The 20752-nt window shown below is 35.9% G+C and overlaps 1 protein-coding gene across 1 annotated transcript in view; it reads left to right on the top strand.

Annotated features, from left to right (window-relative positions):
- Nucleotides 1–266: 266 nt before the first annotated feature.
- The window catches only part of LOC150098737 (protein N-lysine methyltransferase METTL21D-like), a 50193-nt gene continuing 29707 nt past the window's right edge, over nucleotides 267–20752 (top strand). The window contains exons 1-2 of the mRNA XM_090405266.1: nucleotides 267–560; nucleotides 13468–13648. Of these exons, the coding sequence (XP_090261392.1) occupies nucleotides 313–560; nucleotides 13468–13648 (429 nt within the window). The 5' untranslated portion in view covers nucleotides 267–312. The remainder of the gene's footprint in view (nucleotides 561–13467; nucleotides 13649–20752) is intronic.

The following is a 20752-nucleotide window of genomic DNA, read 5'->3' as shown; positions in this document are numbered from 1 at the left end:
AAAGGGCTTGGAATCTATCTATCTACCTTATCTCCTTATCTTCTTTACATGCATTATTATTATTATGGACAACTATATGCTTTGATGTCTCGATAATTTCAGAAATGCAATTCTACCAACCGACAGTAGTTTACTGTTGATGATTTTTCCATGAATTATATTAATGATGTATTTTTTACACAATCTAAAACTGATATGCTAATTGATATTACTTGTGAAACCTCGTATACGACGCCTTCGTTTTCTCCCTTTTCAGTTTGTAGCATGTGACAATAGCGTATATTGTAATCAAGGTCTGCCTTTCACTTTGTAATGGATGAGGATGTTTCAGATACGTTTGTAAGAGAAATAGAATTAGAAAGCAGAGATGTAACCCTTACGATCAATCAGTGTGACGAAGGCGATGTAGGCTGCGTTGTATGGGATGCTGGACTTGTATTAGCCAAATATTTAGATAAATTGAATAGGAATTCTCCTGAGCAGACCATATTGCGAGGGAAACAAATTATTGATATCGGATCCGGGACCGGTGTTGTTGGACTTACAGCTGCCTGCATTGGGTTTGTTAATTTTATTTCATAGCTCGTGTAGAATGAACTGTGTAGAGTACTAAACACGCGGTAAAGGCGTAACTGTAGTTTAGATTAGTACATAGTAAATAAACCATGATGCTAAGTAATACGGCGGAGAATGTCGAATATAATGTCGTATTAATGTAATCTACCGCATATTCCCGAGTTTGAAAGCTCCTTTATTTTAAACAAATTCACAACTTGCGACCTTATGCTTTTAAAAGGTTTTCATATCAGTAATAGAGCCTGGTAAATAATTTGTAAAATTCTAATACATTCAGTACAAAATTATTATTAATTGGCCCTCATGTTTGTAGATTTTTACAAATATCGTTTCAAGATCTAACTAGCTTGAAATTCCGAGCCATTTAGAACCTAAATCTAAACGCCTACTCTTTGTGGTTGAATTCTTTCACTGAGTAATATCCTTTTTTCCCTATCCTTTTCAAGTAAAAAAAATATTTTTTATACATAACTCCGAAACTGCTCAAGAGACCAAACGTTTAACTTTATCAAACCACCAATAAGTGGAGTGATGGTCTCAATCAGGCAATGAAATTCATCACCCACCTAACATTCACAAGCATCCATGTCTATTGCATGATTCAAACGTGCAGCTTGTTGGTTGGAGAGCAGATGGGCTAATTATCTGCTTAACCACTTTTAATGTTATCAGAAGTTAAAAACCAACTTCCATTAAAGAATAATGAGTAGTGATACCAAACTCATTGCAGAATGAATTGTCTGCATTCTTTATATGATGCAATGAATAGATTAATTTTTTATGTGGCCTGAAGGTTTTTAATTGCAAGCAGAGGAGCTAAAAAGCTTTCAAATAAAGCCATGTGTGTGTGTTAGGCGATATTAATTTTGTAAGTACATTGCTATTTGTTCTAAATGAATTCAAATTCATATGTATAGCAGTACATATGTTGAATCAGTTACTGTTAATTGCATGTGCTCTTCTAGCTAGTTTGCTTGTTCTGCAGGATGAAAAGCTTAAGTTTTAGAAGGAAATTATTAGCTATATACTTATTATAAGGATAGTGATGTACCATATTGTTCTGGAATTTTTTTGTTGAAAGAGAACTATGGAGAATGAATATTAAGTGAATAAACTTAATATTCGTTAGCACCATGAGGTATTTGTAGATTATCATTTCACAGTAAAGTTGTCACTTAAATAATATAGATTGAAATTGGCAGCGTTGTATATGAAATAAATAGTTAGTGGATGAGATCATGTATTTATTGAAGGCTTGAAGTTCCTTCAGAAAAGTAAAATGTTTGGTCTTTAGAGCATGAAGGTTATAAAACCTTAGTCAACTCATGGTGCTAATGTGCAGTAGTTTGATTCAGATTACAAACACTGGCAAAGGAATGGAGATGGAAGAGATCTTTTTTTTCTTATTTGATGTAATTAATTCACAGATATATATATATATATATATATATGTATATAGGAATATTATAAAACGGCTTCCTAATATTAAAGGAATTATTATTATTTTTTATTTTATTCTTTTGATTTTAATCTTAAGTTAATTCTTGCAGTGAAATATGGTAGATGCAGTATAATCTGTTTTAAAGAAAAAACATTCAGAATATATATCAAGTTTAGTTGGAATGTCAGTTTATATTGATTTGTTTATAAGTAATCACCATATAAAAGGTAAAATTTTTATCATTTCATGCTTACCATGAAAAAATGTATCTTTAGTGATTGAGAATAAACTGAAAAAAAAAAAAGAGAGCCAAAAGGTTCACTTTGGCAATGCAAAATGATTCAAATTAAGTGGATATTGAATCCAACATTATTTCAAAGCCAAATAGAGAAACTACAAGAGTTCCACGAAACTCTTGTAGTTTCTCTATCTGTTCTCTTTTTTTTTTCAGTAATTCTTGGTGCCTTTTGTGATGTGACACCCTTTTTTGGCAACTCATAGGTTAAGTACAAGTTCTGCATCACTTCAACTGAGTATTTACATCTGGGTCTGGCTCCCACTGACGAGACCTCAACAAAGGTCGAAACAGGTTTGGGTAGTGCCACCCCCTATAATGTATAACATCATACATGACCGCTAGGAGATATGTTTTACATTATGGGAAATACTAAGGATAGCGATCAGAGCTTACTCCACCTTTACTACGAGTTGCCCCTGTCATGAAAGGTTTGCTTACACTTGGATCCAAGGTTTTGAAATAATGTTGGATTCAATATCCACTTAATTTGAATAATTTAGAATAAATGTATTTTTATATTATATAAAATAATAAGATTATATGAGAGAGAAATTCTTTGAATTTATTCATCATGGTATAGTATGTTTCTTTAGCTTTATGCAAGGTATAAAATACTATCACAAGATATTCTTTTATTACAGACCCAAAAAAAGGAATTCTTGTTTATCCTCTATTCATTGTTATGGTCATTGTCATACTGTTTATATGAATTGTATATGAAATAAGTACTTATTCCTCTTCTATACTTGGTACCTGTTTGCACCAAGTATAGAAGAGGTTTGTACCAAGTATATATCTTCTCTGTACTCATTTCATCATAATATCTTTTTAGCAGTTTATTGCTTAATATTATTTAAGCATTTCATTTCCACCCAGCTTATTATTATTATTATTTTTATACAGGCACCTCCATGGAGTCCAAAGAGTCATCATGGGAAACTCAAACTATCCACACAATATTATTATTATTATTATTATTACATAACACCTCCAGGGAGTCCAAAGACTCATCGAGAGAGGGCACCTACCGTACAACTCTCCGTCTTCCACCACTCCACTAACCACAACTACCTTCATCATCTATACTAGTGCCATCTACCACCAACCACCACTACTATTTTCACAGACAATCACAAACATCCATGCCCGTGGCAGGATTTGAACCTGCAGCCTTTTGGCTGGAGAGCAGATATGCTAACCACTCGGCCAACCATATCTATCATACCTCTTCTTCAACCCATTAACAAAGTACTTGCAACTAATTCTTGCAACCCGTTCCATTTATTCACAGCTCTGAGTGAAAAACCTAGTTGTCACATCCCTACTTACCACACTCTACTCAACATCCAGGGATGACCTCTTGTTCTGTTACCATTAGCCAAGCGCTGAAACATTTCCCCTGCATCAATCGTATAAAACCTTTTAAGTAACTTGCATATTCTTTCTTTTTTTTAACTATCACCAACTTCTGGAACCCACAAACCCTCAGTCCATTCTCATAGGGTATATTCCACAGACCACTCACCATCTTGGTCAATTGCCTCTGAATCCTCTCCACTTTTTCATCTCCAAGAAACCCAGGAGAACAATCAGACCTGAGCATAGTAATTTAGATGTGGACGTATTAAGGCCTTATAAAGAGGAATGACAGCTTCCTTATATCTCTTATGTCTCAATAGCCAAGTAATTAGTAATCTTACAAGCTATCTTAACAATATGCACTCTAAACTTCGATTCGCTGTCAACTACCACCCTGAAATCCCTAGCTTCAATTTTCTGCAGTATAGTTCCATCAATGTGGTACACAGCTTGTAATCTATTTATTCCAAATGCATAACTTTACATTTCTGTACATTAAACTGACACTCATTTAACTTTTGCCCATACTGACAGCCTATTTAAATCATCCTGTAAGCTTTCCACATAACCTTGATTGACTAACTTAATAAACTCAATTTTGCACCATCAGAAAACAACTGAATATTTCCTTTCAGTTTATTTCCTATATCATTTATGTACAACATAAACAGTATGGGTCTTAGCTAAGAACCTTGTGGTACGCCATTAACTTGCTTTCTCCTGGATTCTACTCATTCTCTTATCCTGATAGACAAATATATTTTCGGTATCAGTCCATTAGCTACCTTCTTCTTTTTCACATAACTGGTGCCATATCCATCTCCATTTGTTCTAATTTGCATAACAGAGTTCCATGTGGTATTCTGTCAAATAGCTTCGCAAAATCATGCACATAGATGGCAATGGGTGGTGATAAATAACAAGACAGTGGACATGCAATTTGTGTAAATGGCACTGAAAAAATAAAGATATGTGAAAGCAGAGTTGGAAAAGATGAGGCAAGAGATTAAATGTATGAGTAATGAGCTGAGAAGAATTACGGATTTTCAAGAATTTGAGGAAGAATCGGAGAAGGATTTGAAAGAAATATTCAGTGATTTGAGCGTGGCAATGTACAGATATTCAGTAATAAGAGGTGCATGAAAAGGTAACATTAACAGTTTCTCCAGTAACAGTTACCTTGCACACCTTTTCATTCGCCACTTCTTTCAAATCCTTCTCCCATTCTTCCTAAAATTCTTGCAAATCCTTAATTCTTCTCAGCTCATTCCTCATACATTTTAACCTCCTGCCTCATCTTTTCCAACTCTGTTTTCACATATCTTGAATTATTTTTTTCAGTGCCATTTACACAAATTGCATTTACACTACCTTGCATGTCCACTGTCTTGTTATTCTTCACCACTAACTCATTGCCATCTATGCATGATTTTGCAAAGCTATTTGACAGAATACCACATGAAACTCTGTTATGCAAATTAGAACAAATGGGGATGGATATGACACTGGTTATGTGAAGAAGAAGAGGGTGGCTGATAGATTAATACCAAAAATATATTTGTCTATCAGGATGAGTAGAATCCAGGAGAAAGCAGGTTATCACACAAGTGACCATGAAGTGATCACTTGTGTGATGGCCAGCTATCAGGACTTTTGTGAGAAAGAATTATATATGGAACTATAAGGCAGGTGATATACAGTTGTTTGCAGATGATGCAAATTTGGGGAGAGTTATGAGAAATAGAGCACATGCAGCTTTGCAAGAGGACTTAAATAGTCTGAATGGTGAGTGTGTGTGTGTGTGTGTGTGTGCGTGCATGCAGGGGGGAGATGTCAGTTTAATGTTGCAAAGTGTACGGTTTTAAAATTTGGGAAGCAAAGATGGGATGCAGAGTATAGGATTGGTGGAGATATTTTGGAGGAGATGGACTTGAAATTTCGTGGACATTTTGCTAAAATTGTGGGGAATGATGCAGATAACACTGTTTTGTAGAAGTAAGGATGTGTTGATTCTGTTGTACAAGACTTTAATCAGGTTGCATATGGATTACTGTGCACAGATTTGGTTGCCAGCAACGTTCCCTCTAAACTGTGTGCATGTGTGCATGCACACATGTTTTACAACTAGCGCACAAAGCAAAAAATGCGCACACTAGATTTCCAAGATGAAATTAAAATCTATTAATTAAAGAAGTTCCACCTAAACATTACCCTATAAATAAATTCTTTAAAAAATATGGTAACTCGGCAACACTCAAGCCTATAACCTCACATTTTTTATTACATTCTCGAAATTGAACAAAACTTATAAATTATTAACAGTAACCTATTTGAGGCTAGCGATTCGATGCCAAAGTGAAAGGGGTGTGGCTTGAATGTGTAATTTTTAAGTAGCATATAGAATGGTGCGCAGTTTGTTTACATTTCCTGACTCATGGAAAATTCCCAAACGTGATTGGCTGATCAAATTAGTTCAAGATCATGACGAATTAAAACAATGGTTCATAATTTCAATAAAAATAATTAAATACTTTTAAAAACTAAAAAGTGTTTTTAAAACTAAAAGGTAAAGAGTGAACTAAGATCTTTTAACTTTTTTGATTAAATGATCAATATGGTGACTCGTATGGGTGCACACATACTTTTCAAAAGAAGGCAAATTTTGCACACATGCAAATTTCTGCGCACACTCACAGCAAAAAATTAGAGGGAACATTGGTTGCCAGGTTTTCAAACAGATGATGAGAAGCTGGATAGGGTACAGAGATGATTGACTAAAGTTAGTTTCTGGTCTCTGGAATGTGAAATATGAGGACAGATTGATAGAATGCAAATTACAGATTTGCATTCTATCAATGCAAATTAGTGGATAGAAGGAAGAGGGAAGACATGATTGAGATGTATAAGTTGGTAAAGGATAATTACCAGATTAGTGTATATGATATTTTTTTAGAATATCTGGAGATGGGAAGAATGAGAGGCCATTCCTGGAAGCTCTATGGTGGATGGGAGCAAAGGGGTAAGGAGTAGATTTTTTGCATGGAGAGTGGTGTGTGTTTGGAATGTATTAACTGAGAGTGTGGTGAGTGCAGGGACTGTGAGTGCATTTAATTCGAGGTAGGATGAGCTGCACATGTAAGAGTGGGACCTCCTACGATGAGTTTCTTAACTCAATGGAAGTCTGTTGATAATAATAATCCAGCAGAATCATTGTGTAGCCATTCCCTTTATCTAGCTCAACTCTCACTATTATAAAAAGTTGGTAAATTACTAAGACATGACTGACCCTTCACAAAGCCATGTTGCCTCTCTTAGAGTATTCATATTCTTTATTATTATTAGACTTCCAGGGCATCAAGGGCACATTGAGGGAGGAAATACATCACTCACACCATCTGCCATACTTTCTCTTAAACTCATTCACATTCAACAGACGAACTGTTCCACTTACTACTCTGTAAGAAAAAAAAATTCTAGTTCTTACCTCTATCTTCACTGCCCACAAACTTCCATAGATGCCCACTTGTCGTCTCCCAACCTTCCACTTAATGAAAAACTTTTATCAACTGATATCCTATAATGCCTTCTCAAAAGTTTACGGATCTCTATCGTATCAGCCCTTCCCCTCTTTCTTCCGTCTACGAGTGTCTGCAGTCCACATATTTTCAATCTGTCCTCATAATCTGCATTCCATAATCCTGATATCATCTTTGTAAATTTTCTTTGCAGCCTTTCCACAGTTTCTTTATCCCTTTTGAACCCAGAAGACCAAATATGAGCACAGTAATCCAGGTGTGGTCATATCAAGGCTTTGTAAAGAGGCAAAATGACCTCTATATCCTTACATGTCAATGTTCCTTCTTTTGACATCACTGTTATACTCCGAGTTGTATTTGCAATTTTTATATGACCTTTGAGCTTTAAACTTTCTTTCAACCGTAATTCCAATATCTCTAGCCTTGTTGATTACTCCAAGCATAATCCTACCAATATAATATGCTGTTGTGTATCACATCACGCCAAAGTACATAACTTTATGCTTACTAACATTGAATTGATAGCCATTATCATTTGCCTACACTTCAAGCCTATTTAAATTGCCCTGTAAATGCTGTATATAAGTAGTATTTCTGTTGGCCCTGCCTATCTTTGCATGTATCACCACTAGGACAATACATGAAACTGCAGTATTTTGGGTAATTCAAAACATCACAAAACATAGGATACACATGGCACATTGTGTGATTACACAATAACAACATGTTCAATATTGCCCTAGTGGCAACGGGGGACAATACATGGCACTGCAATATTGTAGTGGGTAATTCAAAACATCACAAAACATAGGATACACACAGCACATTATGTGCTTACACAATAATAACATGCTCAATATGCTGTTCTCCATTGTCAGCAACGTACTGAAATTGCAAAATCATATGCTCAATCCCAGAATGTAGTTTCACTTGAAATGTTATGGATATGGCATGTAATGCTGGTCTTGAGTTCCACTAAGTGTGTCTGCAATGGACAAAATCTTTGAGATGTCCCCACAGCAAAAAGTAACGGGTTCAGATCTGGTGAGTGGACTGGCCATGTGTGAAAATGGTGACTGATGATTCTCTCCTCGGTAAAATGTGTCTGAAGAAACCGCATGACGGGTGGCGATGTGGGAAGGGGCACCATCTGCATGACTGTTGAATCCAGGCACTAATGCTATTGAAGTGTTGGAATCACCCGATTGGCTAAGAGGGGTGCATATCACAGGACATTAACAGTGGAAGTAATGAGACCAGCAGGACTGAGCTCCTCAAAAAAAAAAAAAAAAAAGAAAAGAAAGGTCTAATAATGAATTCTTCTGTAAAACCACACCAAACGATAACCTTCAGGGAATGAAGCAGAATCTATTGTACAGTGTATGGGTTTGTGGTTGCCCAGATTCTGCAGAGCACCATCCAGATAGAAGTGCACTTTGTCAGTCCAGAAAATGTTCTATGTCTGTTTCAATCCAAGCAAGAAACTGCAGGGCAAATGTTTCTCGTACACCCTGGGGAGTTGCTGAACTCAGTTGAGTTCAGTGAATGTGGGAAATCTTGTAGGAATAACAGTGCAGAATTTGCCTTGCAAAGACCGTGCAATATGCCATGCACTGCTGCTTCCTACAACATTTTCCTTCTTTTCTTTCTCTAATGCTGTGGCTATTTCCTACACTGTCTGCTGTTCAATGGACTTCCATCTTATGCCAGGTTTGACATCTAAGGAACTTATCTCTTCAAATTTCTGAATCATTTGCAGTCATACAACCCTTTTTAATCCCTTTTAATGTTCTGAACTTTTGTAATGCTTTCAAGGCATATCTGCTATTTTGGTAAAACAACTTCACAAGAAGTGCATGATCCTTCGATGACATTGTGCTTTAACACACATCTGCTCACAGGCAATGAACTGATACATTCCACAGCTATCCTTTTATAGAAGCTTCTTTTGAAGCATATATCACTGGGGATATTTTTCATTTGCATAAATGGTACATTTACATTCACAGCGTTTCACTACATACCAGATGTATCATACATAATTTACATGTATTTCAGTGCCATGTATTGTCCTAATGAAAACTTTTAGAATTAATGTTAGTTTTTACATAAAATAAAATTCCATTGCCGCACACATCATCATGTTAAATATTAAATCATTCTGCTGAGTAGTTACCCAATTACAGGTTTTTAAAATGTGAACTTTAATTATAATCATCCTGTATTTGCAATTATTTTGTGTCCTTTGAACTTCAGCTTTATATCAACCATAATTCCAAGACCTCTAGCCTTGTCAATTACTCCAAGCATAATCCCTGCCTATCTTTGTATCATCAGCAAATGATTGATGATCTCCTTTCAAGCCTTTCTCAGTATCATTAATGTATAGATTAAACAATAATAGTCCACGGACTGTTATTGTTTGATCTATACCACTGGTCACTATATATCTGGTAGATTCACATCCTCTTATATCCCACTTTTTTCATACCTGTCTTTCAGCCACCCACCAGTGTCATAGAGTATCTGTTCTCTTTATCCATCTTTTCTGTAACATTATTATAAATACAAGCAAATTGCTCAGTCATGACCTTTCTTTAGTAAACCCATGCTGTTTCTTGCAAAATATAGCCATTTGTCAACCCATTTTTGTTTGTATGCCAGCTTCTCCGAAATCATCACAATCGCTCCAAAGATTCTGATAGGTCAATAGTTACAATTACACATCTCTCTCTCTCTCTTTGGAATGTGCAATAGAATTATCATATTCTTTCAATTCTTGTGAGATCTTTCATGAGCTAAGACTCAAATTATACAAACATGTCAAGGGCCTAATCAGTTCAGCTGAACATTGCTGTAACATACTTGCTGATATCCCATCTCTCCCTATTGCTGAATTCTTATTCAGGTTATATAACAGCTTTAGAATAGAACCTCATTCTCATGCTTCTATCTCTTCACCCAGTGTAGTGGGAGCACTGTTATATAATATACACCAGGTTGATAGATCCTGAAGTGAACACTCATTATTTGAACTATTGCATCTGTTTCTGATATAAGGTACCATCTGCATTCAGTAAAGTTATTCTTCTGCATTTATTACTTTTTTTTTTATTTTATTTGCAGCTTGCAGCATAATGATAAAATTCTTTTGGGTTACCTTTAGCCAGTGCAGCCGATTTCTTTTTACACTCCAGCTTTTTTGGCTTGCACCTTATATATTTCATAACTCTTCTCACTTTTATTTTCATGATATTCCCATCTTATGGCTCTCTTGCTTAATAAAATTGCATGTTCATTTCATTCCTATTTGTTCTTTAAACTTGAGGGACACATTCAGATATTGTCTCATTTAAGCTTTTAAAGTTCCCATGCATTGCTGATATCCTTCCATTCAGTAACAGATATCATTGGACTAAATATAGTATTCTCTCGGGTCATAATTTCCAGTTTTGTAGTTCAGCATGTAATCTGTCCTAACTAGAACATCCAGATGGTTAACTACTTCTGCAAGATAGTATAGCAATGTCATCAACTGGTGGCCAAACATTTCTGATGCCATGATCAAATCTGACACTCATTAACTGGAGTTGCTTCTTTTACATGCTGCCTGACAAAGTTGTTTCCTAACAGCTGAATAAATTCTCCTTCGTTCTTATGAGTTTTCTCTTCTTCTCTCTTTCATCATCTATGTGGATGATGATGAGGCCGAATGAACTCTTTCCACTTCTGTCTGTCCCGCGAGAGTCCAAACAATTCTGTCCAGTTTGGTGTCGCTTGTTGTGATTTGGTTTTCAGATCCTCTTTTATTTTGTCTATCCATCTAATTCTGGGCCATCCTTTGGATCTTTTGCCTTCCATCGTTGTATTCAGAGCTTTAGATGGTAGTCTTTCTGTTCCCATTCTGGTCACATGGCCAAACCATCGCAGTCTCTGCTTTCTCTGCTACCCAATCAATCTTCATATAATTTAAATCGCCCATAATGATTACTCATTTAATACCCATCAGAGTAAATTGTGGACTTTAATTATAATCACCCTGTATTTGCAATTTTTATGTGTCCTTTGAACTTAAGCTTTATATCAATCATAATTCCAAGATCTCTAGCCTCATCAATTACTCCAAGCATAATTTCTGCCTATCTTTGTATCATCAGTATCATTAATATATAGAATTCTGATTAATCAAAGAGTTGAATTATTTTTTTTTCTGTTCAAAAGTTGGCTTCATTACTAAATTAAACAACAATAGTTCCAAGGATGATCCCTGGGCACATCACTGGTCACTGTAAATCTGGTAGATTCATATCCCTCGTATACTACTTTTTGATACCTGTCTTTCACCCACTTATCCAAACCAATAGTTTTTATTCCAGTCCAATATTCTTTAGTTTATCACCCCAAGCAGCTGATCTGCCAGGTCTCTAGCATTCTCTGCCATATGTTTCATCCTGTTAGCTTCAATCTTACTGTTACATGGGATATTATTACCATTATTGCTTTCATGAATTTCTATGATAATATCATAGTATACTGTATGAAAAAGTTACATCATTACTAACTTCCTATCAACATTTTTCCTCAAAATTAATCTTTTCCTGTATTATTCCAAGTTTCTCTTCCACAATATTTCTTGGTTTTGCTTATGAACTATATATAAGTAAATCTTAATGTAGAACATTTGGTAGGCATTCTCAGTGGAAATTTATTTGAAAATGCAGTTGATTTTTTCCTGATAGCTTTCATAGCTTTTCTCTTTACAGAAAATCTCAGTTTTTTATCTGAAGGTATATGTTCATAATAGTCTCCACCAGTCATTTAATTCAAAACTTCATATTATAAGAATTTTGACTGCTCTACTATCTGCTCTACAAATAGTTTCTTGTCTGAAAATTTGAACCTGTTATTTTGAATAATTTCTTTAACCATCCAAATGGCCATACAGGTAAAATATATCAGAAATATAAAATTCATATCCATGTTGTTTTAATAGTATCTAAATGTTATATTAACTTCAGTGGACACTTTGTGTCCATGTAGTTATTGATATTGAAGGTATCAAGGCCAGTTCAGTGCTTAATGGCTGCAGTGGTTATCCACATTGTGTTAGTGAATTATTCCCAGACCATCTACAATTTAAAAAGTTGAATTATCCATTTTTTCTGTTCAAAAGTTGGCTTCATTTTGTCCAGTGTGGATAAAGTTCATCCATTGAATCTTCAAGAAGTTTATAGAATTCCATGTTTTTGAAAGGTAAATTGTAATTATTAGGGACAGATTGGACAGCTTGCTGAAATTAGGAGGAAAAATATGTGGACTGTTTCTGATTTTGTCATTTGGGACATCGGGACTTGCAGTTGGTGTGAAGGCTCACATGACTGCAGTACATCATGACTATTTCAAATTTACCAGATTGTTTGTTTTGTGAGGCTTTCCCACATAAAACCTTAATAAAAATTAAAATGATGTCAATCTCAAGGATTTGGGGAGTTATCGGCTACAACAGAAACATGCTTTTAACAGTGCTTATTTGATAACTTCTATAGAACCTGATATTTTCTGAATTTTATGGCCCATCAATCAGTTCTCAAACTGTGACTTGAGTTAAACCATGATTGTTTGCAGCATTACATTTTTAACTGAGGCTTTTAAAAATGGATCCTGAAAATATACTTAAATGCAGAATTTATATGTATTATTAATAAACTATATGAAAATTGAACTGAAAGAAATACAAATGTAGTATCTTTAATTAAATTAGAGAATCTTTAATTTGATTTCCTGCCATTTTTGTTATTTTCATTATTTGGGATAAATTTATATAATTGTGAAGTAGCTTAGCAGTGTGGTAAATATTTTTTCATCAGTCTCTAGAATAGTGTTTTCCAAACTATTTCATTTTTGATTATTTTATCCTTTGGGAGACGTGAAACTCAGTCTATGGTATACGATTTAAATGATTAAATTTTATAATTACCATTGTAAAGTTTTAGTAAACAATTTTTACATAAATTTTTAGGAGTTGTGAACTGTTTTGAAGGAGGAAGAAGAAGCAAGAAATAAATGAATTCCAGAATTTGTTTCATACCTCCACATTTAATTGCAGTATTTCTATGGTGATGGATGTTTTGGGAAACACTAATCTAGAGTGGGTGATAGAGTGAGGGAGAGAGAGAGATTGAAAGAGAAATGCATTGTGTTGTAATTGACAGAAACTAGATGCTAACAAAAAACATTTTCCCATTTTCATAAATTAGAGGTGATGTGATATTGACTGATCTCCCAGCATTTGTGCCACTGTTGGAACTGAACATCAGATCCAACAAACACATACTTCGTGGATCAATGGAAGCTAGAACGTTACGATGGGGGCAAGATCATGTTAATTTTCCAAAGGTTAACTTGTTACTTGTTTCTGACTGTATTTACTATAAAGAGGTAAATATCTTTGAAGCCATCATTCCCTCTTCCAAGATAATTTTAACAAAATGAATTAGAAAGCACTTGCATTTAATGGGAAAACAAAATGAGAATGTTGGAATTCTTTTAAAAAAGAATTTTTGAGGATTTCATTTATCTAAATTAGTAAACATTTCTGTTGGGAAGTTTTCTTTCCATATGCACAGTTGAGAAATTTAGCATAACATTATATTTTTATATTTATTTTATTGAATGTTTATGAATTATGCTAAGCTGAAAAAAATTACATTCATGTAAAAAACAGTGCAACATATTAAGTTCATAAGGTTTTTAGTTATTTCTGATATAGATATTGCTTATTTTTATGTTGGAACTCTTACATGCTTTTTAAATTTTTAGAAAAATATATTTTTTAACATTAGCATTATTCAGAGTTTATATTCACTTTGAATAACATAAAAAGCGTCATTAGCATTTTCCCAAATTTTAACAGGTTTAATCAGATAGTGAAAGTTTCAGTTTTGTTGGTGAACAAAATTATTTAGAAAAGTGCATGTAAATACTTTGATTTAACTCTCTACTCTTGACCATATTGTTTTCAAATCATATTTTGAAAAACTGAAAACTTTTCCTACAACAATTTTCTCCAAACTTTCCTCAAGAGCAGTGGATAAGGTGCTAAAAATAATCTTAGGGTTAAGATTTTTTGAAGGGATAAAAACAGAGGATTAAGTTTATGTACCATAACAGTTATGTATTGGGTGCAGAGTATTAAAGAATTTTAAATCTTTTCATGCATTTTTAAAGTTAATTTAAAGTGGCTGAGAGAGAAAGAGAGTGAGCAAGTGAACATTCAGTGCAAATGTCCAGACAAGTGGAAGAACAGTGACTAGGTTCTTCACTATGACAACAAACCCAGCTACACATCATTCATTCGACAGTTCATGGCTTTGAAATACATGGCAGTTATTCCCCCCCCCCCCCCCCCCACACACCCAATTCACCTGATCGCTACAACTTTTTCATAATATTCCTCAAGATGAAATTCCAGCTGAAAGGGCATTGTTTGGACATGAGACTAGGCAGAATTGCAGAAGGTGCTAAGCAATCACACTTGAGGATTTTCAGAGAATCATGGAAAAACCATTGGGATTACTATATACACCCTTGTTTGCATGACATTCAAAAAACTACCTGACTATAAAGGCAGTAGTTCTTTGCTTCTTACAGAACAAATAACTTGGTATCTTTTTCCAGGAGATTCTATTCTTTCACTCTGGAATTCTTTTACCCTTTCACAAAAGTTCAGATGGATTTATTTATATTTTATAAATTCAGATATTAAACAAGATTGATTAGGTCTTGAAATATTAAATAAGGTTTTGTTGATGAGTGAATCATTTAAAAAAAAAATGGATCAAAATTATACTTGGATAAAGGATGAAACCAAGAATTTAATTTATATTTTTTTACTTTAATCTATAGTATAACCAAGAGGAAAAAACTTTCAACATCTATCTCTAATCCAGCATATTTTAGTAATAAGGTGTGGCACCTTTTGACTACTTGTTTATGGAAATGTGAATTCTGCATTACTTCAACCTTGGTATCACTTCTGGGCCTGCCTTCCACTGATGTGCTGAAGTGGTTGCTTTCCCTGAGATACAAGCAGCTCTGCTCAGTGGTAGGGTCTGCCTGTCATTGTGCAGAGCCACCATTGAGGGTTCTTGGTAGCAGGGTTAGCCTGTCACTGAGTGGAACTACTGCTGAGTTAAATGATCCTTCGGGTCACTATTATTGGGTAATCTGAGCGATCGCAAGAGTTTTTGGAGAGATATTCCTGAACTTAAATATACCTCAATAAAGGTTGAAATCGGTCTGGATAGTGGCTCTTCCCATAATGCATAGCATTATACATGTGGGGTGTAAGTATGTGCAGAGTATTATGGGATATTAAGGCAATTGATGTGAAGTCATTGGTCTGTATACAAGTAGCCCAGTTGTGAAGTGATTTCATGCAAACTTTGTTTACACTTGGAATAAAGGATGAAACCAAGAATATAAATTTTTGGCATATTTAATTTAAGTATTTAAATAAGTCTAACAGTCAATTAGAATTATCCTGTAGCAAGAGCTTTTTCTTGATAGAAAGTATACACATGAACTGTAGCAATTTTTTTTTTTTTTTTTTTTTCCCCTTGGTCAGGAGATTAATTACATTTGGCAAATTCCTGTTTTAATCCTTTTATTTAAACAGGTATTTCTTGTCAAGTATAATTTACTTTCTAACCAAGTGAAAAAACTTGCTACATGTGTCTCATCCAGAGTATTTTTTTAATATGGAGATACATCACTTTTCTACTTGTATATGGAAAATATGACTTCTGTATTGATTTAGCTCTCAGTATCTGCTCATCTAGCTTTCATTGCTGAGATTTTAATAAAATTCAAAACTTGTTGGTGTAGTAACCCATCATATAATACACATCCAAAAGGAAGCATGTTTAACATGTACACTTTTGTTATCTCATTTGATAAAGAATTAAAACAAGAGTATAATTTCTTGTCAAATTTGTTAATTAACATCCTTTTCAGTGATATGGAGAACCTTTCATCTTTCTTCATATTACTGGAATAATGAATATTTGATCTATTTAACTAGCATTTTAGATGCATAACATAATCCACACATATGAGGTGTATGTTTCATATCGGCATGGAAATGTTTATTCCCCATTGGTTCTCCCACAAGTGTGCCAAAGTGTAGAAGAGAAGAAAATATATCCTGTATTGCTTATACCAAAGCCCTAAATAGCTCAAGAAAACTATCAACACATCAAAAACTGAACTTTGAGAGAGCTAAAAGTAGGAAACTTGCATCATGTCCAAATGGCAGCCATGCATTCTAGTCTCTAGCCATCTTACACATTCTTATTTACTAAGGGCTGATGACCCACCTATGCATGAGAAATGCAACACTGTCTTACCATTAGTCATTCTGGTTAAGGTTGAGTGCTTCACACGAGAAAGAAATGGCATTTTTGCTTATCTGGCTAAGTCCTTATACACTCGGCCAGATGTAATCAGACTCAGACTGATTGCATGATGTTTATAGATTTTTACAAAACATTAATTTATTCAAAAACATTTGATGGATTTGTTTATGTAGATACTAAACTTTGTGCATACATTTTATTTATTCATTTATCTTATAACTTTTTATATACACTCAATGGACGAAACATTAAAGATATCTCCTGATAGCATGTTGGTCCTCCTCTAACGCAAATAACAGTCTGTACTCTCTGAAGCATTGACTCCACCAAAGTCAATGCTTCAGAGAGTCCCAGATACATGGATCTAATGTCTTGCTCTATGACATCTCAGAGAGAGATTTGATTGGATATAAATCTGGGGACCTTGGGGGGGGGGTACTACTGGATGGTCCCAAACTCAGATGAGTGTTTCTTGAGCCGTGGCTGGGTGGGTGGTTGCGACTCGTTGGGGCAGTGCATTGCCCTGTTGAAACATATCATTGGCTGCAGGATGTCCATGAAAGTATAGGGCAGCACATTCTGGTAGCTCATAGCATTTAAGGACCTCTCGACACTAAGGGACCTATTGTGTCACATGAGAAGGCTTCCCAAACCATCACAGAGCCATCATCTCCTTGAACAGAGCCAACCTGGCATGATGGGGCAATAACCTATGCTGTTGATGTCACACAGCTCAGTACAACTGATAACATGATTCATCAGACCACATGACTCTGGTCCACTCTGTAGAGGTCCAGTTTTGATGGTCCTGACCACAGGCAAGGTAGTGCCTGATTGACCAGCTGTCAGCAGTGGTACACAATAATTCAGTATGCTTCTGTTTTAGAATAGGATGTATGTGCACTTCAGACCTCTATAAGTAGAGTGGTAGTCTGTCTCACCCCAGGTGATGAAATTCTTCTCCCACTGAATATATTTCTTGATGCTATTAGAATAGGAGAGTGCATGAAGGAAGCATAAAACAGTTCTAGAGCATAAAACAACCTTGTTATGTTTCTTCTATGAGAGGATCAAGGCTGCTCTATCTGAAAAAAAATATGGATTAATAATGTTGAGGACATTCCTTTTGGAATGGTAGTTACTTACTTTACTTTCTGAGTCTGGAACACCAATCATATCCTCTCCATCCAAAAAAACAGCGGCATGTATCGCCTTGTCATTGACTGTCAGAATGTCATCCGTGGAACACACATCGATTAGATCTGGGCAACATAAAAGATGTTCGTCAGTTTGGACATCACAGCTGTCATCATCTGCATAACCCCATTTCATCAGATTACTTCTGCATCTGGACACTCCCACTCTAAGATGGTTGAGAGTTCTCCAGGTGCTGTAGGGTAGGTGATATCCCTTGGTTAACTCTTCCTTAATTATGGGACTTCTTGAATTTGAACCGATTCCCTCCATAGAACAAGGCGTCACTCAGGTTTATGGATCAATGGTTTAGTTCTTTGCATAAAACTATGCCTCGATTTGAGTCGAGAAGCCATGATGATATGGCCGTATGTTGGATGTCTTTCGTCTGCCGTCTGCTTTTTTTTCTCCATCTCACCAGCCACTTGATGTCTTATGCCTGCTAAGGGATACAGCTTGTTGACTGGGGTTGGTCTTAGGCATCCGGTTATGATCCTAATGGTATCATTTAAAGCCACATCCACATGTTTCGCATGGGCAGATGCCACCCACACTGGGGGCAGCATACTCCTCTGCAGCAAAACGCAATGCCAAAGCTGTCGAGCGAAGTACCTCTGGTTGAGCTCCCCACGTCGTGCCAGTCATTTTTCTTATGATGTTATTTCTTGCATAGATTTTTCCTTTTAGTTCCTGGCAATGTACCTTATATGACAAGGTACGATCCAGTTTAACTTCAAGATATTTGGGATTGCTGCAGTGTTCAAGACGTTTTCCTCTCCAGACAATGTTTAACTGGCATTTTGCTTCCCTGTTGCGCAGATGGAAAGCGCATACCTGAGTCTTGTTTGGGTTAGGCCTCAGGCAATTGGTCTCATAGTAATTGGAGAGTATTTCTAAGGCATCTGTCAACCTCTTCTCAACTTCTTCAAAACTCCTTGCTTGACTGCATATAGGTGTGTCGTCGGCATAGATAAACCCCCTCACTTGTGGGTGGGTTGGCTGATCGTTAGTATAAATATTGTAGAGTATCAGGACCAATACGCTTCCTTCAATTTCTCCATCTGCTCTTCTTTCCTTGCAAAGTTACGTAGAATTGTCAATTCTGGAGCATGGTTTTAACTATTCATGAGGTGAAAATCTTTCTTTATGTGGTACAGCTTGACCAACAGTTTCTTGTGATTAACAGTGTCACATGCTGCTGAAAGATCGATAAAAGCTGCTCCAGTCACAAGCTTCTTCTCGTAACCAATTTCGATGTGCTGCATGAGATTCAGAATTTGGCCACAGCAGGACTTTCCGGGATGGAACCGACTTGCTCGGGAATAAGTTTCTCGTCAATGTGTGCTGCTATTCTTTCCAGAATCATTTGTTCAAAAACTTTATACAAGTGGTAGAGGAGAGAAACGGGGCAAAAATTCTTCGCCTCTGGTTCGAGCCAGGTTCCTTTCCTGGCTTAAGTAAAGCTACCACCACTTGAGCTTTCCTCCATAATTTGGGCAACTGAAGAGATTCTACATACCTATTCATCAATTTCACCAGCCATTGGATGGTTACCGGACCGAAATGCTTTATCTGTTCTGTCCGAATGTCGTCCGGGCCAGCAGCTCTATTCTCTTTCAGGTGACATATAGCTTTTCTTAGTTCTTCGGTTAACGGAGAGGCTAATGAATTAGTCTCAGCCTCTTTAATGCGCGTAAGATTAGTTTTCAGTATCTTCTTGTCTGTCCTGCCATTCAATAATAGCTGGTGAGCAATCTGGTTTGGCGTGACCTCTGTTATGTAAACTGGAGTTTTAGTTGGATCGTTGCTTAAATTCTTCACCAGTTTCCATGCTTGTCTGCTGTTCTGTTTCATATCCAAATCCTGCAGTAGCTTCATCCATCTCTTCTTTCTACCATTGATGAATTTGTCCATCAGTTTTTCGCCTGCCTCAGTTGTGTCTGCAGCGAAAGGATCTTTGTCATATCTGATTTTATATTCTTTTAGTTGTTCCATCTGGTTTTCATTAAACCTAGCGATATATCTGATTTTATATTTTTTTAGTTGATCCATCTGGTTTTCATTAAGCCCAGCGATATATCGAGTTCTGCACTCTTGTGGTATGTGCCGCCGAGATACTATTTTGATGGTATTCATGAACTCTTCATAGTTACTTGGATCTGCTACAAGAGTGTTTACTGTCTGATCGTGTTCCTTCGCAAATCCGCCCCATCTTGCTTTTTTAAAATTAAGCTGTCACTTAAAAGGTACTATCTCTGGATTGATAACGGCTCTGACTTCACAAGTAACAGGTCTGTGCTGAGTTCTTGGTATCGGCTCTTCTACTATCTTCGTCATTTACACGGCTGCTTGTTCACTGATAAAGATGTTATCTGGATTATATTCTCTTCTCCACCTTCCACTATTGAATGATGGTCTTAACTTGGGCTCGTGGATCAGCTTCAATCCTCCTCTCTCTCAGCCCAATTTTCCAGCTCAGCACCATTCCTGTCAGTCATTTTGTAGCCCCATGTTAAACTCTGACAATTAAAGTCTCCGATTATTATTTTAACCTTCTGGGCATTAAATTTGGCAGGTTCTTTGAAGACGAAATCTTCATTAGGTGGCATTTATATACTAATGTGATTGTGCAGAACTTGATCTCAATGGTTAATATCTCTATATTATTATGGGATGTCATATGTATAGATTTAATATCCAAGTCTGGTTTAGCAAATATAACACTGCCGTATTGCTCGTGTGGTCTCTCAGCTACTAATTTCATGCCATGAATTTTTGGTCTGCTGCTGTTTACCCCTCGATGTGTCTCCTGGATAACTAAAACATCACATTTGCACGTATCGCACATGTCTGCTAATAAAACTTCCTTTTCGGATTACAGTCCTTCAATAGTTATTGAAGTTGTCTTAAAAGCTAGCCTTGAAGATGGCTG

This window comes from Typopeltis vanoorti, chromosome 15, assembly GCF_054136105.1.
Source record: "Typopeltis vanoorti isolate ZY-2024b chromosome 15, IOZ_Tvanoo_1.0, whole genome shotgun sequence".
NCBI classification, from domain to species: domain Eukaryota; kingdom Metazoa; phylum Arthropoda; class Arachnida; order Uropygi; family Thelyphonidae; genus Typopeltis; species Typopeltis vanoorti.
The sequence above is the reverse complement of the archived record's forward strand: the minus strand, read 5'-3'. Positions and strand labels throughout refer to the sequence as shown.